The 25,701-nt window shown below is 38.3% G+C and overlaps 1 protein-coding gene across 4 annotated transcripts in view; it reads right to left on the reverse strand.

The window, feature by feature from the left end:
* BAZ1A (bromodomain adjacent to zinc finger domain 1A) overlaps positions 1–25,701 on the reverse strand; it is a 119,774-nt gene that overhangs the window by 51,988 nt on the left and 42,085 nt on the right. For all 4 annotated transcript variants that reach the window (XM_054530014.1, XM_054530011.1, XM_054530013.1 and 1 more), the window contains 3 exons: positions 20,803–20,946; positions 5,639–5,740; positions 2,148–2,235 (listed from right to left, as the gene is read on the reverse strand). In XM_054530014.1, coding sequence (XP_054385989.1) covers positions 2,148–2,235; positions 5,639–5,740; positions 20,803–20,946 — 334 coding nt within the window. The remainder of the gene's footprint in view (positions 1–2,147; positions 2,236–5,638; positions 5,741–20,802; positions 20,947–25,701) is intronic.

A 25,701-nucleotide genomic window follows, 5' to 3' on the forward strand; every position in this document is an offset into this window, starting at 1 on the left:
TACACTCTAAGTGAAAAATGTTTATTGTGACCTTAATTCCCATTTATTTATTAAGTAAAGTTGAGCTTCTTTCCATGTTCATTGACTTTTTCCTTGGTGAAATATTTGCTGATGTCTTTTATCACCATTTTCCAATTGGGTCATCTTTGCTCACTGATGTGTAAGAAATCTTTGTAAATTAGAGGAATTGGCCAACTGGCTGTTTACAATATATATATACAACTATTCACATATCGATTGCCTACCAAGTGTCAGGCACTGTTCTAGCCATTTATCGCAAGTATCTAAATCATTAAAACTTTTTGTAAGCATCATTTAATATGGCTGCCTGATAATGCTATAGACAGAGCATAATTGAATCTTATCAAGGCAGATACATAAATATGCTCACATTTTTTAAAAAATTATTTTTCAGATGACACTATCTTACATTTTCAAGTTTTTATATTTCATCCATTGTGAATTTTAGTCATATCTATTTGACCATTTTCCTACTGGGGTGCTTATGTTTCTCTAGTTAATTTGCATTCTTCATTGTATTTACTCAAGGTATTTTTCCCCCAGCGCTTGCCCTTGAAATCTACGCATGACTTTTTTTTTTTTTTCCCTTAGACGGAGTCTCCTGTTGCCCAGGCTGGAGTGCAGTGGCGCGATCTTGGCTCACTTATTCATGACATTTTAAAACCTATGTTTATGCTCAATCTCATCCTTGGTATTTTTTTTTCCTATTTCTCCTAAGTACCTCATCATGTTTAACATTAAAATTTATTTCTTTTGAGTTAGATTTAACTTTATTATTCCAATAGTTAACCAAGTGTCCATTTTTATTTATCAATCTTGCCTCTAGAGACCTGAAATGTTAACTTTTCGCATAAACTCATTCTTTTTTTAAAGTCTCTTCTTTTTAAACATTTATATACAGTGAAATGCACAAATCTAACACATGCAGGAGCTGATTTGTGACAAATGCATACATCTCTCTAACCCATTCTGCCTTTTTAAACTTTTATTTTAAGTTCAGGGGTGCATTTGCAGGTTTGTTACATAGTTAACATGTGTCATGGGGGTTTTGTTGTGCAGATTACTTTATCACCCAGGTTTTAAGCAAGTACCCATTAGTTATTTTTCCCCATCCTCTCCCTCCTCCCACCTTCTGATAGGCTGAAATCCCAGGCTCAAGTGATCCTCCCACCTCAGCCTTCGGAGTAGCTGGGACTATAGGCATGAGGCTCCATTCTATTGCTTTTTTCACTTAGTGTGTCTTTATCCCAATAAAAGTTGAATATTTTGCATTTTAAAAAATTACTTTGAGTTTTACCATTTAACTTTTTATTTAGTGTGCAATGTGAAATCTCTAAAACTTGACTTTTTCCTCTCTTAATGGTTATTGACAAAATATAATCTGTCTGCTTAGTATTAGCATGATACTTTTTATTTTTATTTTTTATTATTATTATTATATTATTTTGAGACAGGGTCTCACTCTGTTGTCCAGGCTGGAGTGCAGTGATACAATCACAGCTCACAGCAGCCTTGACCTCTCCAGGCTCAGGTGATCCTTTTACCTCAGCTTCCTAAGTAGCTGGGACTACAATTACCCACCACCACACCCAGCTAATTTTTGTAGATATAGGGTTTGCCATGTTTCTCAGGCTGGTCTCCAGGCTGGTCTCCTGGGCTCAAGCAGTATGTACACTCTGGCCTCCTAAAGTGCAAGGATTACAGGAGTAAGCCATGGTGCCCAGCCAATGCTCTTTTTATTATACATTGTTCTCTTATCTAGCAGGCTCTGTTTAGCATTGTTCTTTGAATCTGTCTATCCTTCGTAAGCCAGAACCACACTATAGGTATTAGGAAGCTATTGTTGCCCCACCTGATAACTTTTCTTTTTCCAAATTTTCTATTTTCACCTGTCCTTGTTGATCTTTTTTATAAGTGGTAGTAAATGAACCACCTAGCAATTCTAGCAATTTTAGAAATAGTAATGAATCCAATAAATATTTTTCAAAAGTACTAAAAATTGCCTCCAGATTAAAAGAGAGCAATCTTTAATCATCTTTGAAATAACATTTCAGCAATGTTATAACTTTATAACACTACTCATCTTGTTTTCTGTCTTCCAACAAATAATTTCATTATTTGATTACCTTTATTTTAATGACTCCATCTTGTGGTTCACAGTGTTGCTTCAGAAAAAGCTTTAGTTTATCACGAGAAAATAGGTGTTTTCTCCGGCTACAGGAGGCAAGGAAGTCAAAGAGGGGTAGTGTTAGCATCAGAGTTCAACCCCAACTCCACAATCTCTGTAAATTTGTAACCTGAATTTCAAGCCTAGGAATCAAAGGACACTTCATCTTCTAACAGTATTTATGTAGAAGTTACAAGAAACTTTTACAGAGGTATTTATGTAGGAAGTTATAAGATCTACATGAGTGAATCTATTACAAAAACAGCAATATACATTTGTCGTTTAGGAGCCACTGAGAAAACAAACTTCAAGGGCCGGGCGCAGTGGCTCACGCCTGTAATCCCAGCACTTTGGGAGGCTGAGGCGGGTGGATGACGAGGTCAGGAGATTGAGACAATCCTGGCTAACACGGTGAAACCCTGTCTCTACTAAAAATACAAAAAATTAGCCAGGTGTGGTGGCGGGTGCCTGTAGTCCCAGCTACTCGGGAGGCTGAGGCAGGAGAATGGCATAAACGCAGGAGGCAGTGAGCCGAGATCACACCACTGCACTCCAGCCTGGGCAACAGAGCAAGACTCTGTCTCAAAAAAAAAAAAAACAAAAGAAAAGAAAAAAGAAAAACTTTAAGGAAAATATGCTACAGAGACTAAATCAAATTTTATAAAATTAGATTACCCCTACAAGTATAACCATTAAAATTCTCTTAAAAATTAAAATCAGGCCAGGCACAGTGGCTCACGCCTGTAATCCCAGCACTTTGGGAGCTGAGGGTGGATCACTTGAGGTCAGGAGTTCGAGACCAGCCTGGCCAACATGGTGAAACCCCATCTCTACTAAAAATACAAAAAAATTAGCTGGGCGGTAGTGGCACATGCCTGTAATCCCAGCTACTCAGGAGGCTTAGGGTGGAGAATTGCTTGGGTCTGGGAGGCCGAGGGTGCAGTGAGCCGAGATCGCGCTGCTGCACTCTAGTCTTGGAGACAGAGTGAGACTCTGTCTCAAAAAAACAAAGCAAAGCAAAACAAAAAAAATTAAAATCAGTAGACTACCAGAAATCATATTAAGTGCTGCAAATCAATATTCAAGTGGACACTGTAAACAAAGTTGAACACAGCTTGTATAAAATTTTAAAACATTTTGTATTTAAATCTCATGACAACCAACAAATTAGTGGGATGAAAATTAAAAGAGGCTTAAAATTAATATTCTAATTTTATTCTCCCTTGCCCCCCAATTAAAAACAACCACAAGAGTACCAAACACCACCACAAGCAAAACAAAACAAAACCAATAGAAAAGAAATAGAAGTATTTTGGGGAAAAAGTAAATGTTTTAATTGAGTTCAATGTATTCCTTTCAAGAAAAAGCCGTTAAAAGCTCCTATTAGTGAATAAATATATGATTTTTAAGTAGTGGCCTCCCCAAAAATGTGTACAGTTAGCCCTCCATGTCCTTAGATCAAAAGTATTCGGAGAAAATAAAAACTGCATCTGTACTAAACATGTGCAGACTTTTTTTATTGTCAGTATTCTCTAAACAATACAGTATAACAATGATTTATACTTCATTTACATTGTATTAAGTATTATAAGTAATCTGGAGATGATTTAAAGTATATGGGAAGATGTGTGTAGGTTAAATGCAAATACTACACCATTTTATGAAACTTGAACATCCAAAGATTTCCCTCTCACACAGATAACCAAGGATGACTATATTCTCTTCCTAGACTTAAAGCTCCATGAGAACAAGGACTCTGCTATATCTCTGCAAGCTGGTAAAGAGAAGGTAATTACTTGTTGACTACTGAAGAAACTAGTCCTCAAGGACTTCATTAGTTTACATGGTAGCTACTAGCCATATATTGTTTATTTATAAATAAAATTAAAAACTCAGTTCCCTCATTCTTTCTAGCTACATTTCAAATGCTCAATAGTGACACATGGCTGTTGGACAGCATACATGTAACATTTCCATTATAAAAGAAAGTTCTACTTGTCAATGCTACTCTAGCATATCAAGTCTTCTTCTTTATTAGAGGAATATCACCATCTCGTTATTTAAAAAAAAAGTATTATACTATTTTTTGATGCTAACAAAGAGCTATAAGTCACTTAAGTCTTATGAAGTATAACTTTCTCACCTTGTAATTCTTTGGCTTACCAATTAGGAAGAAAACGAGCTAACCAAGACTGTAACCATGGTCTAGCAGAATAATTATATTTAAAGTATAAGTCAAAAAGTAAATAGAAAAATGAAAAATATTAAATAGGGAATTACATTATGTAAATAACATATCCTAAACTAAAGGCAAAAGAAAAAAACTCAACTGTGAATAAGGAAAATATCTGTAGTCTCAACAATGCTATTCATTAGCCCATAAACTAAACAAATTTTTAAAAGTTTGAATAATCAAACGTTAGTTTTAGAATATTATTTTTGAATATAAAGTAAAATGTAGAATGCTCTAGAGATCTTAAACTAACGATGAGCCCCCCAAAACCAACCAACCAACAAACCACACACACACACACACACACACACACACACACAACAAACCACAATACAACCACAGAAAGTGATATATCTATCTCAGGATTCTCTTAACACTTATATTATTATCACTTTTGTTTGGATACATGAATATATATGGAAGGGATGAGAACATAAGCAGAAATTATTTTACATTAAATGAAATACAAGACTGACTCCTAGGTGGCAGGTTGATAGCTGGCTGATATCATCTTGCTTTCAGATGACTAAGAGCCTAAACCCAACAGGCAACAATAGGGATTTTCCTAAAATATATCTGTATAACCTAAAGCCAGTTCTTTTATGTATTAACTACTCACTAAAGCAACTTCTTACATTAACTTCTGTCTCCTTTGATTAGGCCTCAAACAGGAAGTTTTTAAAGATACTCATTTTTTATGATTTAACTTTCTTAATGAATAGGAAAAAACTGATCAAATGTTTATCTAATGAATACTACAAATGTGACGTTTATAAGCAACTTTATTAACATTAAAAATTGAGTTACCTCATGAAAAGTACTTCATAAATAGGACTCTTTTTAATTCTTTAGATAGAAGACTATTTGGGTTTAGTCATCTAAACAAAGGGCTCAATAAGTCCATTAGGATTTTTTTTTTTTTAATAGAGACAGGGTCTTGCCACGTAGTCCAGGCTGGTCTTGAACTCCTGTCCTCAAGTGATCCTCCTGGCTTGGCCTGTCAAAGTGCTAGGATTACAGACATGAGCTACTGTGCCTGGCCTCCATCAGGATTCTTAGGATTTATTTTAATCAGTCTATGAACATATAAATGTACATTTATTTTTAAAAAGGAAAGCAATCACAGTACTTCCCATTTGTTCTACATCAGACCTTCTTAATCTAACATACATAATTATTCTACTTTAAACTACTATTGAGAAGATAGTGAGTTTTACCTGATTTGCGTTGCTTTAACAATAGCAGACTCATATAATTCTTTTTTAGTGGGTTGCACTTTATACTTGAATAGTAAGGGATCAATTGTATCTTTTTTCTTCCTAAAAAGAAGAGGGAAAAGACAGAAATCAGTTAATAATTTGGAAAATGAAATTTTAAATGAAAACCTAGTTTCGAAGAATATACTATAATAAAATCACATATTTCAAAATTTTTGTTTTTGAGATGGAGTCTCTCTTGTTGCCCAGGCTGGAATGCAATGGCCCAGTCTCAGCTCACTGCAACCTCCGCCTCCTGGGTTCAAACTATTCTCCTGCCTCAACCTCTTATGTAACTAGGATACAGGCATGCACCACCATGCCCAGTTAATTTTGTATTTTTGGTAGAGGTAGCGTTTCACCATTGGTCAGGCTGGTCTCGAACTCCTAGCCTCAGGTGATCCTCCTACCTCGGCTTCCCAAAGTGCAGGGATTACAGGCGTGAGACACTGTGCTTGGCCACATATTTCAAAATTTTTAAATTTTATTTTTTTTTTAAGAGACAGAGTCTCGCCCTGTCACCCAGGCTGGAGTGCAATGGCATCATCAAAGCTGAGTGCAGCCTCAAATTCCTGGCCCCCAGAGATCCTCCTACCTTGGCGTCCCAAAGTGTTGGCATTACAGGCATGAGCCACTGTACATGGCCATGCATTTTTACTTTAACTGGGGTTTTATAAGTTACTGATCCCTGCCTCCACCATTCTATTAGCCAAAACAGAAAAAAGCACTATTTTATTTTAGGTAGGTATTTTAGCTACTCATTCAATACATTTTCTTTGGGTGAAGAAAGTAACTAGAGATGAAGCATAGAGTACCCAGTTTAAAGAGTAAAAAATAAAAATTAAAAAAAAAAGTTCTTGGATTTGCTTTTAAACTTTATTTACAGCTGTATAATCCAAGAATAAAAATGGAGACAATGCAGTTTAATTGACCAGGAGACTACACATTTAATCCCTACCCCCCATAACTTCACATCTTTTCTTCCCTTTCAGGGTGTATTCATTCACTTATTCAATAGTTAAGAGCCCACAATGTGCCAGAAACTACTCTAAATAGTGAAGATCCAGCAGTCAACAAAATAGAAACAGTGAGGAGATACAGGCAAACAAAAACATACACAACAGGAGAAGTGATAAGTGCTATGAAGAGAACAGAGTGCAGGGTGGGGGAGCCACTATTTTATATAGATAGTGATCTCTGATAAGTTGACCGAGTATGCCTTCAAAGAGGTTGATATTTAAGCAGAGATCTTGGGGGGGGGGGGAGGGGGGAAGGAGCAACTCATGAAAAACTTGGGGAAATGTATTTTTTAAAAAAGAGAAAAGAAGTAAAAACCCTGAGGTGGAAGGAGGCATGCACAATTTAGACAAGTAGCAGAATGAATAAGGAAAATGAAAGAAGATTCAGAGATGTAGCAGCAGTGCCAGATTACGAGGCTTTGGATATTACTCTGAGTAAAGTCACTAGAGGATTTTTAATAATAAGGTGATAATGACTTAACTTACACTTCAGAAGGATCACTCTGGCTGCTATGTGGAAAAGACACTCTAGGGAAGACACTCTGGGGCAAGAGTGTAAACAGGAACACCAGTTAGAAAGCTACTGAGAACTGACTGCAGCATGGACTTAAATGGAAGTAACAGCAATAGAGAGAAGAGGTAGGACTCTGAAAATGCCACCTCTGTGAATGTAAAGAGGATGTAAGTGGGGGTTATAGAGAAGAGCAGAAAATGATATGGTAAGATGATTAAGAGAAGCATTGGCAATGAGAATAAGATATAAAGTTACATAAATATAGCACGTACAAAGCAGGGAAAGTGTTTAACACAAAAGGGATATGACACAATTAAACTTAAACAAGTAAAACTAGAGTATTTACCTACAATAGCATTAAATTCTAAGTTGGAAGGCCAAGTATCTTTACACTAAGACTCAGTATATACATAAATCAGTAGATGTATTTAAATATGCACCTGTACTATATGGAGTATCTAGTATTTTCTATTCTATTAAAGTTCATTACCAAGTTAATTTCACAACCTACATGGGGCCATAACAACCTGTGGTATGAAAAGCACTGTTCCAAGAGAACAGATCAAAGAGAGAATTCTAAATGTAAAGAAAGAAGCACTGCTGGCCGGGTGTGATGGCTCACACTTGTAATCGCAGCACTTTGTGAGGCCAAGGCTTATGGATCAGTTTAGCTGAGGAGTTTGAGACCAACCTGGGCAACATGCGGAAACCTATAAAACACACACACACACACACACACAAAATCTAGTTGGATATGGGGGCATGCATATGTGGTCCCAGCTACTTTGGAGGCTGAGATGGGAGGACCACTTGAGCCTCACTAGAGGCTTCAGTGAGTTGTCATTGTGTCACTGCACTCCAGCCTGGGTGACAGAGCAAGACCCTGTCTCAAAAAACAAACAGGCCGGGTACAGTGGCTCACGCCTGTAATCCCAGCACCTTGGGAGGCCGAGGTGGGCGGATCACCTGAGGTCAGGAGTTGGAGACCAGCCTGGCTAACATGGTGAAACCCCGTTTCTACTAAAAATACAAAAAGTTAGCCAGGTGTGGTGGTGAGTGCCCGTAATCCGAGCTACTCAGGAGGCTGAGGCAGGAGAATCGCTTGAACTGGGAGGCAGAGGTTGCAGTGAGCTGAGATCATGCCATTGCATTCCAGCTTGGGCAACAAGAGCAAAACTCCGTCTTCAAAATAATAATAATAATATGATAAAATAAAAAACAAACGAGGCAACGAGAGGAGTTCTCAGTAACAAAATTTCAGCCAGGTGTGGTGGCTCACACCTGTAATCCCAGCACCTTGGGAGGCTGAGGCAGGCAGATCATGAGGTCATTAGTTTGCGACTAGCCTGGCCAACATGGTGAAACCTCGTCTCTACTGGAAATACAAAAATTAGCCGGCCTTGGTGGCCTGCGTCTGTAGCCCCAGCTACTTAGGAGGCTGAGGCAGGAGAATTGCTTGAACCCGGAAGGCAGAGGTTGCAGTGAGCTGAGATCGTGCCACTGTACTCCAGCCTAGGCAACAGAGCAAGAATCTGTACCAAAAAAAAAAAAGAAAGAAAGAAAGGAAATAAAGAAAAGGAAAAACAAATGAGTTTAATGAATTAGCAGCAGTTTAAGAACAAGAGAATTAAGTTATCTTAATACTTTTTGAATAGGTCTCAACTTAGCAACTAACCACTACCATTTTATAAATATAAGAGATTGATCAAGTATATTAAGTTGTACTTAAAATTATTATCAGTATATATATTATCAGGCTATATCTAATTATAAATGTTATAAATATATATTTTACTATGCATTATATATTAACATATAAATATATTTTATATAACCAATTAAATAGACAAAAAATCTTATTTCCCCCACATTTTAGTAAATTATAAAATAATTAATATACTAACAGGAGAGAAAACCAAGATGTGAGTAGTAATTCCTAAAAATTTAGATTCTAACTGAGTATTCAGATATTGGTATACAGTCTAGAAAACTTGTATATGGACCTTTTTTGGGGGAGACAGGGTCTCACTCGGTGGTCCAGGCTGGAATACAGTGGCCCAATCACGGCTCACTGCTGCCTCAACCTCCCAGGCTCAAGTGATCCTATCTCAATCTCCTGGGTAGCTGGGTCTGCAGGCATGTGCCATCCACGCCCAGCTAATTTTTTGTATTTTTTTTGTAGAGACAGGGTTTCTCCACGTTGCCCAGGCTGGTTTAGAACTCCAGCGCTCAAGCAATGCTCCCACCTCAGCCTCCCAAAGTGCTGGGAGTACAGGTGTGAGCCACCGTACCAGACCTTACCTTTTTTTTTTTTTTTTTTTTTGAGACAGTTTTGCTCTTGTTGCCCAGGATGGAGTGCAATGGTGCGGTCTTGGCTCACTGCAACCTCCGTTTCGTGGGTTCAAGCGATTCTCCTGCCTCAGCCTCCCGAGTAGCTGGGATTACAGGTCCCCGCCACCACACCCAGCTAATTTTATGTATTTTTAGTAGAGACAGGGTTTCACTGTGTTGGCCAGGCTGGTCTCAAACTCCTGACCTCAGGTAATCCACCCACCTTGGCCTCCCAAAGTGCTGGGATTACAGGTGTGAGCCACTGCGCCTGGCCACAGACTATATCTTAATGGATTTAAGGCTGTAAAATGTGCGAGTTTATATGTGCAAAGAATTATCTTTTACTTTTCTTGCTGTACCATGAAATTCATTTGTGAAGATAAATAGAAATTTTTTTCTAATCAGTGAAAATATTCTTACTGGGGCTTTGCTGTCTATAATACTAATGCAAAATTCTATATAAAATAAAATCCTAATTGCATTCTTCCCAAAGAAGCACAATTACTGGAGATCAAGAAAAACTGCTTCTTATAATATGAATTCACCTATAAGATAGAAACTACAAGGATAATATTTTAAAAACCTTACATTTTAATCATTTTTCTTGCTACCCAAAGCCTTGGCCTAAATAGTTGAATCAAGTTGAATTTAGTGATCTCAATTATGATGGTGATTCACCATTTTATTACCAACAAGTGTAGACCTGTGTTTAGCTCTACAACAAGCAAACATCAAATATTGTACTAATAAAATCAGAACACCATTCTGATTATTCATTCACAACAAAATTTCACAAATGTTTATTTCAATATGCCTAGTTATATATGTAAATCTTAATTCTACTTTGATTTTACCATAATGGGAGTTGTTTTTCCTATTATGAACATTTGACAACAAAGTTATAAAAAATTAAACAATTTTCTGTATCAGTGCCACAGAAATGACCAAAAAAACTTGTATACTTTCAACATAAAGGTTTCTTTTAAGAGAAATCATCAAATTGTGTTCACAACTATTCTACAATGACAACCCACTAAATGATTAGGCACAGGTGGTTACTTATGGTGAGAGAGAGATATATATATATATATAAAATGCTAATGTTATTTCTCACACATTAAGTTTCCATCCGTAGAACTACAAATAGCAAAATAATTAGGTCTGCTTCTTTAAAAATAACATTCAGATTCCATTTATCTTACTAACAATTAGTCAAGTTATAATGACAGCTAGACTATACTGCATGAAAGTACATATAATATTTTGAAGCTAGATACATATTATTCCAGACTTTTTTTTTTTTTTTTTTGAGATAAGTGTCTCGCTCTGTCGCCCAGGCTAGAGTGCAGTGGTGCAACCTCAGCTCACTGCAACCTTCGACTCCTGGGTTCCAGTGATTCTCCTGCCTCAGCCTCCCAAGTAGCTGGGACTACAGGCACGTGCCACCACGCCTGGCTAATTTTTTGTATTTTTAGTAGAGATGGGGTTTCACCGTGTTAGACAGAATGGGCTCGATCTCCTGACCTCGTGATCCATCTGCCTTGGCCTCCCAAAGTGCTGAGATTTATAGGCGTGAGCCACCACGCCCAGCGCCAGATGTTTCTAAAATAGTTGTCCTTGTGCTCCTGCAAATCACCATCAGGACGGGATAGGTAACCAAAAGTGTACTCATGTATTCATGTACTATTTTCAGGTCACGCTAAAGGATTTTTTATAACGTACTTCAACTTTTGTTATGTGTTTAGAGACGGTTCCATAAAACTTGATCCATTGTAAAAAATAAGCAGCAGCCTGATAGCTTTAAATCACAATAACAGATTATATTATTAGAAAGCATCATTCACATACTAATCTGAGCTGCTACAAATACCATATTTGGTTTCTTTTATAAATTCTAAAAGCAACTACACAAACTCACTTATTACCTGGCACATCTGGCTACTGAAATCAGATGGTAAACTAGTGACTGTTTGAGTCAGGACTGTCTATCAATTTAGTTCAGATTCCAGAGAATTTGTGACTGTAGATGAACTTCATTATTTGGCTGTTAACAGGGGAAACCTGTATCAAGTAATTACACACAAGGTGGTCTCACCAAATTGTAAGGACAGTTACATATAACTTTTCTTTAAAAACCTATTAGTAATTTTTGAGTGAAAGAAACAATAGCGGACAATATAACATTACTGGGCCAATTCTTGAATGGCAAACATTAAGAGTAAAAAAAAAAATTATTGAAAGCAGACACAATACTTATGTAGAATTTCAGAGACAAAGACTAGGAGATAAAATCCTAATCCTCTTTACCTCAATCTTACATAACAAAATATTGTTTCCAAAATGCAGTCCAAACTCTTATCCAGTCCTACTAATAGCCAAGAAGTCAATTTTTAAATAAAATTTACTTTTACTTATAAATATAAATCAATATGCCCCCCCCAAATATATCAAGATATTTTAAAAATTCTGGTGGTCAGAATATATTATTTAAAAACCCTGTAACTTAGGCTGGGCACAGTGGCTCATGCCTGTAATCTCAGCACTTTGAGATGCTGAGGTGGGCAGATTACTTGAGGCCAAGAGTTTGAGACCAGCCTGGCCAACATGGCAAAACCCCATCCCTACTAAAAATACAAAAATTAGCTGGAGGTGTTGGCGCACACTTGTAATCCCAGCTACTCAGGAGGCTGAGGCATGAGAATCTCTTGCACCTGGGAGGCGGAGGTTGCAGTGAGCCGAGATTGCACTGTTGCGTGACAGCCTGGCAACAGAGCCAGAGTCTGTCTCAAAACAAAACAAAACAAAACAAAACAACAAAAAAACACAACTCTGTAACTCAACAACAAAAACCACCCAATTTAAAAATAGGCAAAGAACTTGAATGGGTATTTCTGCAAAAAAATATACAAATGGCCAATAAGCACATGAAACGATATTCAACATCATTAGTCATTAGGGAAATGTAAATCAAAACCATGAGATACCATTTGACATCCGATAAGGATGACTATAATTTTTAAAAACCAGAGTATAACAACTGATGGCAAGTGTATGGTGAAATTGGAACCCTCTGATACTGCAGGTGAGAATGTAAAGTGGCACAGCTGCTGGGAACAGCAGTTTGGCAGTTCCTCAAAAAGTTAAGCATAGATTACCATATGACCCAGTAATCCACTTCTAGGCATATACCTGCATGAATTTCAAACAGGGACTCAAGCAGATCCCTATATGCCAATATTCAATGCAGCATTATTTACAGTAACCAAAAGGTGGAAACAATACAAATACCTATCAATAGATGAATGGACAAACAAAATGTGATATACACATACAATGGATTATTCAGCCATAAAAAGGAATGAAGTTCCTGATTGTGCTACAATATGGATGAACCCTGAAAACATGCTAAGTGAAATAAGCCAGATGCAAAAAGGCAAACATAACCTATTTCTACCTACACAAAATATCTAGAATAGGAAAATTCAAAGAGACAAAGTAGATCAGAGGTTCGTAGGGGCTGGGAGGAGGGAGAAACACAAAGTTATAGCTTAATGGATACAAAATTTCTATTTCAAAGTAAATAGTGGTGATAGTTGTACAACACTGTGAATGTAATTGATGCCACTGAGTTGCACATTTAAAAATAGTTAAAAGGGCATTAAATACACGTTTTTTAAATTACTAAACTTTACTGACACATAACTATCACCCAAAGTCAACAGTTTAATGTTCACTCTCAGTGTTACACATTCTATGGGTTTTCACAAATGTATATAATGACAGGTATCCTCTTGTGGTTTGAAAACATTAAAGAAAAAAATTCCAGAAATAAAAAATTCATAAGTTTTAAATTGCATGCCGTCCTGCCCCATTCCACCCAGGACATGAATCTTCCATTTGTCCTACATATCCACACTGTATACACCATGTATATGCCAAAGAGAAGCCATAAAGTGCTTCCTTTAAGTGAAAAGGTAAAATTTCTGGACTTAATAAGGAATAAAAAATTGTATGCTGAGATTGCTAAATTAATCTATGATAAGAATGAATCTTCGCCCGGGCGCGGTGGCTCAAGCCTGTAATCCCAGCACTTTGGGAGGCCGAGGAGGTGGATCACAAGGTCAGGAGATCGAGACCATCCTGGCTAATCTGGTGAAACCCCGTCTCTACTAAAAATACAAAAAATTAGCCGGGCGTGGTGGCAGGCGCCTGTAGTCCCAGCTACTCGGGAGGCTGAGGCAGGAGAATGGCATGGACCCGGGGCAGCAGAGCTTGCAGTGAGCTGAGATCAGGCCACTGCACTCCAACCTGGGCGACAGAGCAAGACTCCATCTCAAAAAAAAAAAAAAAAAAAAAAAAAGAATGAATCTTCTATTCATGAAATTGTGAAGGAGGAAAATGAAATTTGTGCACAGGGTATATAGTTTGGTACTATCTGTGGTTTCAGGAATCCACTGAAGGTCTTGGAACATATCCCCCATAGATATGGAAGCACTACTGTATTGCACACAATAGTCTCAATGCCCCAGAAATCCTCTGTGCTCTGAGTATTCATCCCTCCCTCTCTAAAATCCCTGACAACCACTTATCCTTTTACTGTCTCCATAGCTGTGCCTTTTCCAGAATGTCATAGTTGGAATCATACAGTATGTAGCCTTTTCGGATTGTATAATGTATATAGGCATATACCCACGTGAGTTTAAGTATATAGTACATTTCTTTCAGTTAGTACATATGCATTTAAATTTCTTTCAGTTAGTACATGTGCATTTAAATTTCCTCCATATTTTTTCATGGTTTAATAGCTAATTTCTTTTTAGTGCTGAATAATATTCCATTGTCTTTATGTACCACAGTTTATCCACTCATCTACTGAAGGACATCTGAGTTGCTTCAATGTTTTGGAGGTTACAGATAACGCTACTATAAACATCCATGTGCAGGTTTTTGTGTGAATATAAGTTTCCAATTCATTTGAGTAAATACCAAAGCATGCAATTGCTACATCATATAAAAGTATGTTTGGTACTGTAAGAAACTGCCAAACTGTCCTCCTAAGTGGCTATGCCAGTTTTCATTTCCACCAGCAATAAATGGAGTTCCTGTTGCTCCACACACTCACTAGCATTTGGTGTTGTCAGTGTTCTGGATTTGGTCATTCTAATAAGTACACAGTCATATCTCATTGTTGTTTTAATTTACAATCCCCTAATGACATATGATGTTGAACATCTTTTCATATGCTTACTTGCCATCTATATGGCTTCTTTGGTGAGGTATCTGTTCAGATCTTTTGCCATTTTTTAATTGGGTTTCTCATTTTGTTGTTTTTTTATTTTTTGGTTTTTTTTGTTTGTTTGTTTGTTTTGAGACAGGGTCTGGCTCTGTCACCCAGGCTGGAGTGCAGTGGCTCAACCAGCTCACTGCAACCTCCACCTCCTGGGTTCAAGCCATCCTCCCACCTCAGCCTCCCGAGTAGCTGGGACTACAGGCACGCACTACAATACCCGGCTAATTTTTTTGTGTGGTTTTTTGTAGAGATGGGGGTTTCACTATGTTGCCCACACTGGTCTCAAACTCCTGAGCTCAAGCAATCCACCCCACTCGGCCTCCCGAAGTGTTGGGATTACAGGCGTGAGCCATGGTGCCCAGCCCTCATTGTCTTAATATTGAGATTTAAGAGTTATTTGTATATTTTGGATAATAATCCTTCATCAGATTATCTTTTGCACAACACTCTGTGGCTTGACTTCTCATTCTCTTGACAATGTCTTTTGCAGAGTAAAAGTGTTTATAATTTTAATGAAGTCCAGTTTATCAGTTACTTCTTTCATGGGTTATGCCTTTTGTGTTATATCTAAAAAATTATCGCCATATCCAAGGTCATCTAGCTTTTCTTCTATGTTTTCTAGGGGTTTTACACTTAGGTCTACAAACCATTTTGAGTTAATTTTTGTAAAAAGCATAAAGTCTATGTCTAAGATTTTTTTTTTTACATGTAGATATCCAGGTTTTTCTAGCACTACTGATTGAAAAGACTATCTTTACTGTTTTGCCTTTGCTGCTTTGTCAAAGGTCAGTTGATTACATTTATGTGGGTCTATTTCAGAAGTCTTTATTCTGATTCATTGATCAATCTGTCTATACTTTTGCCAATACCACACTTTATGGATTACTATAGTTTCAGAGTAAGTCTTGAAGCTGGGTAGTGTCAGTTCTCTGACTTTGTTCTTCAATATTGTGTTGGCTATTCTGGGTCTCCCATCTCTCCATATAAACTTTATAATCAGTTTGCTGATATCCACAAAATAACTTGCTGGGATTTTGATTGGGAATGCATTGAACCTACAAATTAAGTAGGGATAAACCTATAGATCAAGATGAGAAGAACTGACATCTTGACAACACTGTGTATATCTTGTAGACATAATGAGCTATGTGATGCTGGGCAAATTTCCTCATTCCGAACTTCCATTTCTACTAAGTGATATGAGGATATGTCTATCTACCATTACAGAATGATTCTAAGAAACAAAACAATTTATGTGAGTGTTGTTATAAGCGTAACATGAAAAAATGTTAATCAATAAATGAATAAAAATAAATGAATAAATATTTGTTCCCTTCCCTTTTCTTTAAACAACCTACTAAAACATGAGAAAATCCAGATTATGTTTTGATGGCAGGGAAAATTACCTGGAAGTCAATTTATTACTCAAATTAGAGAACTTTTAAAAATTAGGGAATTAATTTAGAAATAATAAGGTCCAAAGACAGCTATGTTTCACCCTTCCTGTGGTATCTGATGATGTCTAGATACAGCAGTAGCAATCCACAAACAAGTAGGTATTTTATGATATTGATGTATAGTGAAGGCTGAGATTCTTTAATCATAGACAAATTAGTAAAAAATAATTGTGAGCCAGGCGGGGTGGCTCACGCCTGTAATCCCAGCACTTTGCGAAGCCAAGGCGGGCAGATCACCTGAGGTTGGGAGTTCGCGACCAGCCTGACCAACATGGAGAAACCCCATTTCTACTAAAAATACAAAATTAGCCGGGTGTGGTGGCACATGCCTGTAATCCCAGCTACTCGGGAGGCTGAGGCAGGAGAAGCGCTTGAACCCGGAAGGCAGAGGTTGCGGTAAGCCGAGATCGTGCCATTGCACTCCAGCCTGCCCAACAAGAGCAAAACCCCATCTCAAAATAAAAATAATAATAAAAATACCTGTGAATAGGCAGGGTGTGGTGGCTCACACCTGTAATCCCAGCACTTTGGGAGGCCAAGGCGGGTGGATCACCTGAGGTCAGGAGTTTGAGACCAGCCTGTCCAACATGGCAAAACCCTGTCTCTACTAAAAATACAAAAATTAGCTGGGTGTGGTGGCATGCACCTGTAATCCCAGCTATTTGGGAGGCTGAGGTGGGAGAATCACTTAAACCAGGGAGGTGGAGTTTGCAGTGAGCTGAGATTCACCACTGCGTTCCAGCCTGGGCGACAGAGTGAGACTCTGTCTCAAAAAAACAAAACAAAACAAAACAAATCTGTGAATAAATAATTGACTAGGCCAGGCGTGGGGGGCTCACGCCTGTAATCCCAACACTTTAGGAGGTTGAGGTGGGTGAATTACTTGAGCTTAGGAATACCAAACCAGCCTGAGCAACATGATGAAACCCCAACTCTACAAAAAATACAAAAAATTAGCTGGGCATGGGTGGTGTGCACCTGTAGTCCCAGTCACTAGGAAAGCTGGCTTGAGCCCAGGAGGTCAAGGCTGCAGTGAACTGAGATCACGCCATTGCACATTCCAGCCTGGGTGACAGGGTGAGACCCTGTCTCAAAAACAGAAACAAAAAAAATAATCATCAGCTTATTCACTTTTCTCATATCAAGGGTCTATTCCAAGTATCCATACACAAAGGATATGGCACAGTCTATTTAGTCAGGAAATTATGACTGACTGCTCCTATGGGCAAATTCAATCATACTTTGTAGTAAACTTCCTATAAATGTCACAAGTAGGATTCACCAATGGAAGTCTTCTTCAAAATGCTACCTTATAACAGGCAAATATTTACTAATACTAATTGAAATTTTGAATTAATGTGCCTTGTATTCAAAGTAACAAATTAGCCACAAAATATGCAGGTAGCTCATGTTCAAATCTAAAAAAGAAGGGACATTCATGAACTGTTATTCATAACAGCATGCTGACCCCCAGAATCTATACAGTCCTCATCTCAGATCACCTCACAGCACCTAAAAGAATTAGAAAAGTATATGAAAAGTTACTACATGGGGCTCGGCACGGTGGCTCACGCCTGTAATCCCAGCACTTTGGGAGGCGATACGGGCAGATCAACTGAGGTAAGGAGTTCAAGACCTGCCTGGCCATCATGGTGAAATCCAGTCTCTACTAAAAAATACAAAACCTAGCTGGGAGTGGTGGCACATGCCTGTAGTCTCAGCTACTCAGGAGGCTAAGGCGGGAGATCACTTGAATCCAGGAAGCAGAGGATGCAGTGGGCCGAGACTGCGCCACTGCACTCCAGCCTAGGCGATAGAGTGAGACTCTGTCTCAAAAAAAAAAAAAAAGTTAGTACATGGGTCGGGTGCAGTGGTTCACACCTGTAATCCCAGCACTTTGGGAGGCCAAGGTGGGCGGATCACTTGAGGTCAGGAGTTAGAGACCAGCCTGGCCAACCTGGAGAAACCTCGTCTCTACTAAAAATACAAAAATTAGCTGGGCGTGGTGGCACATGCCTTTAATCCCAGCTACTAGAGGGGCTGAGGCAGGAGAATCACTTGAACCCGAGAGACGGGGGGGTTCCAGTGAGCCAAGATTGTGCCATTGTACTCCAGCCTGGGCAACAAGAGCGAAACTCCATCTCAAAAAAAAAAAAAAAAAAATTCAGATAAATAAATGCTTACCATATTTAAACATGAATTTTAAAAATACCTTTCATATACAAAATCTGTGTTCTATCCTTTAAGACTGGGCTTAGTTTTTTTATCTTGAATTAAAATTTTCAAGAGGCATTCCAATAAATTAGAGACTTTATTTGTATTTATTATTATTAATGAATAATAATTGCATGTTTACTTATATTTGTACCTATGTATACACTCATCTGATTTATAACTAACTCCATTTAAAGGTTACAATCTTTGACATAGTCCAAACAAAATATATGAACTACTGTCAGACATGCTAAAGGACATACATTTACTACTATAAATCCCACAAATTTTGCATCCCAAACCCTATATTTAATGGAAGACATGGACAAGTAATACAGTAATTTATTTTTCTGGTTAATAGTAGAGCAAGTTGGCCGGGCACAGTGGCTCCTGCCTGTAATCCCAGCACTTCAAGAGACTGAGGTGGGAAGCCAGGAGTTTGACACCAGCCTGGGCAATATAGCAAGACCGTGTCTCTACTTTAAAAAAAAAAAAAATTAAAAATTAGCCAGGCATGGTAGCACGCACCTGTAGTCCTAGCTACTTGGGAGGATGAAGCAGGAGGACTGCTTAAGCCCAGAAGTCTGAAGCTGCAGTGAGCTATGATCTCACCACTGCACTCCAGCCTAGACAACAGAACAGGACTCCATCTCTTAAAAAAAAAAAAAAGCAGCAACTCAAAAAAAAAAAAAAAAGGGAGATGTATCAAAAGACTTAAAAGACTTATACAGGACCATGTCATGCTTCATTCACTCACCTAAAAATTATTCTGTCAGGCAATGTGCTAGTTAGATGATCTTGTACAAAGCCAATTAACCTTCCTAAGTCTCAGGTTTTTCCTCGTTAAATTAGAATTACAACACTCTTCCAGAACTGACCAAAATGCATATAAAGCACTTAGCACAGTGCCTGATCACAGTCAATTCTCAAATGCTAGTTATAGCTATAATAGTTAATGTCAGGCAAAATGAGAACTTGAACTAAAAGTTTCTGAAAGATAGAACTTATCGACACTGGTATTTCAGGAGCAAAGTAATTAAGAGAAGTAGGTAAGAGTGATCTCAGGTTTCTTTTTTAAACATTATGGTACTGTTCACTAAAAATAGGAAACCAAGAAAGACACAAGACAGGCGGGAGAAAGCATTTTGAAGTTTGAGATGCCTAAAAGGGACCAGAATGGAGAAATAACGATTTAGAATAGTCATTGTGGAGAACAGAAGAGGTTGCTGAGCTAAAACATGTAAAAGAGCTTTTAATTGGTTGCAGACTCAACTGAGATTTTAAATTCCTAGCTACATGTTTGTGTGATTTTTCTCCAACAGCACCCAGCTGACACAGACCATCAATTGTCTGAATTTTAGGTGGTTACAGCATTTCTTTATTATGTGCGCCAAAGAGAATGACTGTTAAAGTACAGAATGGATTTTTTCAAGTAAACAAAAGTAGGGGCCAGATGCGGTGGCTCATGCCTGTAATCCCAACACTTTGGGAGGCCAAGATGGGTCAATCACCTGAGGTCAGGAGTTCAAGACCAGCCTGACCAACATGGTGAAACCCTGTCACTACTAAAAATACGAAATTAGCCGGGTGTGGTGGTGCATGCCTGTAATCCCAGCTACTTGGGAGGCTGAGGCAGGAGAATCGCTTGAACCCAGGAGACTTCAGTGAGCCGAGATTGCACCATTGCACTCCAGCCTGGGCAACAAGAGGGAAACTCTGTCTCAAAAAAAAAAAAAAAAAAAAAGAGGGCGGGGGAGATGTATAAATGACTGAATGAGAGTTGGTGTCCATGGCTCTTCAACAGCTGAGTAGCGTTAACTAGAAAAATTTCAATTTTGAAAATTCTAACATCATTGTTGAACTAGATTGTTTAGATGTGTACTATACCACAGTATGACTAGCAGGAAAAAAGGAAAGGATGAAAGAAAAGTTATTTCAGCTGGGTGCGGTGGCTCACGCCTGTAATCCCAGCACTTTGAGGGGCCGAGGCAGGAGGATCACCTGAGGTCAGGAGTTTGAGACTAGCCTGGCCAACATGGTGAAACCCTGTCTCTACCAAAGATACAAAAATTAGCTGGGCATGGGGGCGGGTGCCTGTAATCCCAGCTACTCAGGAGGCTGAGGCAGGAGAATCACTTGAACCTGGGAGGTGGAGGTTGCAGTGAGCTGAGATCGAGCCACTGTACTCCAGCCTGGGCAAGAGAGTGAAACTCTATCTCAAAAAAAAAAAAAAAGTTATTTCAATGGAATATCATTAGGCAATCTGCCAAATAATTTAAAAATTAATAAAAATCACTTACCCATTTTGAAAAGAACAGCTTTGTGTTTCTGAATCATCACTATCACTGATGATAATAGTTTCTCCATCCACACTGTTAACATGTCCATTAGCAAAACCATTTTGATGTGATGGAGGGAGGACTTCCAAAATCCTACACTGCAACCTGAAATAAAATGATACATTTAAAAATGCAAATCATTTCATATTTTACAGCCAAACATGTCAGAGCAATCGAATTGTTTTGAACTAGTTATTTTGTTTTGCAGAGGCTATAGCTGATTGATTTAAACAATTTAATTAAAAAGAAAATCTGTAACATCTAAGCAAATATTAGATATAATTTAAAGCTGTAAAACTATTTTAAAACACAATTTATCAAGATTATACAAAATTATATTATTTCCTTCCTTCTAGCTCCGGATTGTTTGTTCTTCTTCTAGTTCCTTAGGTTGTAAAGTTAGGTTGCTGATGTGAGATCTTTCTTGTGTTTTAATGTAAGGATTTATAGCTACAAACTCCCCTCTTAGCACTGCTTTTGCTGTATCCCATAAATTTTGGTATATTTTTGTTTTCATTCATCTCTAAGTTATTTTCTAATTTTCCTTAGGATTTCTTCTTTGCTCCACTGGTTGTTTAAGAGTGTGTTTTAAATTTTCACAAATTTGTGAATTTTCTAGTTTTCCTTTGTTAATGATTGCTAAGTTCATGTTGTTGTGGTCAGAGAAGATACTTTGTATGAGATTGTGATGCTTAATTTTAGGTGTCAACTTGACTGCATTAAGGCAAAAGCAGATAGTGGCTAAAGTATTATTGCTAAGTGTGTCTATTAGGGTGTTTCCAGAGAAGAGTGGTGTGTGAGTCAGTGGACTGAGTCAGGGAAGATTCTCCCTCAATGTAAGCAGGCACCATCCAATTAACTGGGGGCCCAGACAGAACAAAAAGGCAGGGAAAAGACAAATTCATTCTGATTCCTGGAACTGGGACACCTCTCTTCTCCTGCCTTTGGACATCAGCAACTCCAGATCCTCCAGCCTTTGGATTTTGGGACTTGCACCAGTGTCCCCTCCTCTATACTCTCTCCCCATCCCTTCTCCTATCTCTCTCTCTCTCGATATATATCTCCTATTCGTTCTGTCTCTCTGGAAAACTCTAATACAGATATCTACCTTCTAAAAATCCAGTGAGACTAAATTTGTGACCTAGCATAAGGTTTATCCTGGAGAATATCCCATGTGCGCTTGAGAAGAATGTGTATTGTTGGGTTGAGTGTTCTGTTTATGTCTGTTACATCTAGTTGATTTATTGTGTTGCTCAGATCCTCTATTTCTTAACTTCTGCCGGGTTGTTCCATCCATTATGGAAGGTGAGTACTGAAGTCTCCAGCTATTATTGTGAAAATGTCTGTTTCTCTCAAAAGTTATATTCCTAACTAAAGTTAACTGTTTAGAAAGTCATATATTGGCACAATATCTTATTTTACAGATTTGGGGCCTTATAATTTTTGAAAGCATCCAATATTTTAAATTCTAAAATTTTTCAGACTATTACCTTTTTATTCTCACAACTTTTGTTGTGATTTCTGATCTCTGGAAAGCTTCCTATTCACTAACTCTATCACCCCTATTCTGGCTTCCTTTACTCTGCATACTGTATCTGGATTTTATGGGCCATGATTTTAGACTCATCCAACCACAATTAAAATATTCCTTAATCGGCCGGGCACGGTGGCTCACACCTGTAATCCCAGCACTTTGGGATGCCGAGGCGGGCGGATCACCTGAGGTCCGGAGTTCGAGACCAGCCTGACCAACATGGAAAAACCCCGTCTCTACTAAAAAGAATACAAAATTAGCCGGGCGTGGTGGCACATGCCTGTAATCCCAGCTACTCCGGAGGCTGAGGCAGGAGAATGGCTTGAACCCAGGAGGCGGAGGTTGCTTTGAGCCAAGATTGCACCATTGCACTCCAGCCTGGGCAACAAGAGAGAAACTCCGTCTCAAAAAAAAAAACAAAAACTCCTTAATCCCATCTCTATTGTGCCAATTTTCAATGCTAGAAAAGACAGCACCTGTTTTCCCTCCACACTCTCTCGTTCCAAATTCTTTACTTCCTGCCTTGAAACCATGAGTCTACTATGAATTCAAGGTTAGGATCTTACTGTTGAGATAACTTTTGTTGGTTCTCAAAACAGATTTCCAAAACTTTCTCCTTTCCTCAAGTCCCAGTCTCACTGCTTTAACATTAAAAAATGAAAGAAGAGATCTTCACTTAGGCTCTTTGACTTCCTTCTCAGCATCAAATGTCCATATCCTTCATAACTGTTCATATTCTTATGTCAGAAGGGTTCTCTTCCAGCCTGTAACCTCTTCTCTTATCCCGTTGCATTGTATTTCTCCTCCTGTGTATCTTCAGTTTTCCTCTGCTAAAAGACATACTCTTCAATATCCTGGAAAGCTTTTATCTATCTCTAGCTTTCTAGAGACTCCAGGATATGGTCTCTTCTTCTCATTCCAGAGAGGGACCTGGCATTGCTGAAGCCAAAGTAGATTCCAAGAACAAAAACAATCCAATTTTTATAAATATCCCCTTATATGGAAGCATAGTGATTGCCAAAGCAAGGGGAAGGCCAAGCAAAGATAATCTGCATCTGTACCTGCTCTGTAGACATTTTGCTTCTTGTAAAGACCATTTGCACGCCTGTAATCCCAGCACTTTGAGAGGGTGAGAAAGGCGGATCAATTGCTTGAGGCCAGGAGTTCAAGACCAGCTTGGCCAACATGGTGAAACCCCATCTCTACTGAAAATACAAAAATTAGCTGGGTGTAGTGGCATGCACCTGTAATCCCAGCTACTTGAGAGGCTGAGGCACAAGAATTGCTTGAACCCGGAAGGTGGAAGTTGCAGTGAGCCATGATCGTGCCACTGCACTCCAGCCTGGGCAACAGAGACTCTGTCTCCAAAAAAAAAAAAAAAGCCAGGCAGGCACGGTGGTGCTGCACACCTGTAATTCCAGCTATTCAGATCCTGCAACTGCATGCACCCCAGCTTGGGTGACTGAGACTATCTAAAAAATAAATAAATAAATAAAAATAAAAATAAAAAAAGACCATTTCATTGGCTAAAAAATAAATTAATAGCAACTTCCTATCAATTTATAATCTGCTCTTTAATGTACCCTCTTCTCTCAGGACTTATTCATCCATCAGTGAAGTCTCTTCTCCTTCCATTTACTGTCAAGTGGTTCAAAAGTGTGACTTATTATTTTGTCTCTCCACTTCCCTACCATTCTTACAATTTTGGTCATCACATACAAAACGTGTCCCAAGAAAGTCACAATAATCTAACTATTGGTCAACAAATCCAAAGTCTTGTATTCTGTAAACCATTATCCAGCCCCTCACTAAAAAATTCCACCTCTATTTTTATGGTTCAAAATCTTACCTATTCATCATCTAACCTACCTCCCTGACCACACTTTTTCTCTCTTTGCCTGCTTCTTGATCTCCTCATACTACCAAAATATATAGTGATTCCCCCAAAGTGCTACTGCATATCTTTTGGTTGATATATACTTTCCCTTGGTGTTTCATCTCAGCTCTAGATAACTGATTGACTCTCAACGTCTAGAAATGTGGTCAAAAATATCCATTTCTTCTCTAGAGGGAGTTTATGTAACCAATGAGGCTTCATTTCTATTGAGACAGTCACAATAATAGCGTTGGTGAGGATGTAGAACCACCTTGAAAAACAGTGTGACAACTCCTCAAAGATTTACCATATGACCCTGTAATTCCGCTTTTAGCTATATACCTGAGACATAAAACATATGTCCACACAAACTTGTACATAAATGTTCAAAACAGTATTATTCATAAGAGCCAAAAATTATAAACAATCCAAATATCCATCAACTGATCATTAAAATGTGGTATATACCATACAACAAAATATTATCCAGCAAAAAAAAAAGGAATGAAGTACTGATACATGCTATAATATTTATGAATCTTGAAAACATTATGCTAATGAAAGGGGCCAGACACAGAAGACCGCCTATCGTAGGATTCCATTTATATGAAATATCCAGAAATCTGGATATTTATATTTCATATAAAATCTAGGCAAATCTCTAGAGAGAAGACAGACAAAGTAGGTACCAGAAACTTGGCGGCGGGGGATGGCGGGGGCAGTGTAAGGGGACAGGAGAGCCATGGGCAGTGACTGCTAATGGGCAAAGCTTGCTTTCTGAGATTTTGAAAATGTTATAAAATTAAAACTATACATTTTAAATGGGTGAATTTTATGGTATGTGAAATATATCTCAATAAAGTCATTAAAAAAAGAGTTGCAAGATATAGCAGGGAGTAAATATAAAGGAGAGAGAGCATTGCTGGAATTATATTTACAGTATATCTCTACAACTCCTTTTTTTTTTTTGAGTCTCGCTCTGTCCCCCAGGCAGTGTGCAATCTCAGCTCACTGCAACTTCTGCCTCCCGGGTTCAACTGATTCTCCCACCTCAGCATCCCAAGTAGCTGGGACTACAGGCACGTGCCACCACGCCCTAATATTTTGTATTTTTAGTAGAGATGGGGTTTCTCCACGTTGGTCAGGCTGCAGCCTCTAAAACTCTTATGCAATCCTGGGGAAGGTTTTATTAACTACAAATATTCTAAGCACATAAATACCTACTGTTGGGCTAAATCTCTATTCTCTGAGAAAAAGTGGTTCAAGATTAGATATTCTGCTGACTATATCATTCATTTGGTTATACCATACCATCAACAAATTTTGATATACCATTTGATATCCTGTCTCATTTACCAGCTCTATTCTCCTAGGAACTTTATTCTTCCCAAGTTCTATCCTCTTCCTATGGCTATTAATAGAGCTGCCATGTTCTCCCAAAATAATGGCC

Source organism: Pongo abelii, chromosome 15, assembly GCF_028885655.2.
Source record: "Pongo abelii isolate AG06213 chromosome 15, NHGRI_mPonAbe1-v2.0_pri, whole genome shotgun sequence".
In the NCBI taxonomy this organism is placed as follows: Eukaryota; Metazoa; Chordata; class Mammalia; order Primates; family Hominidae; genus Pongo; species Pongo abelii.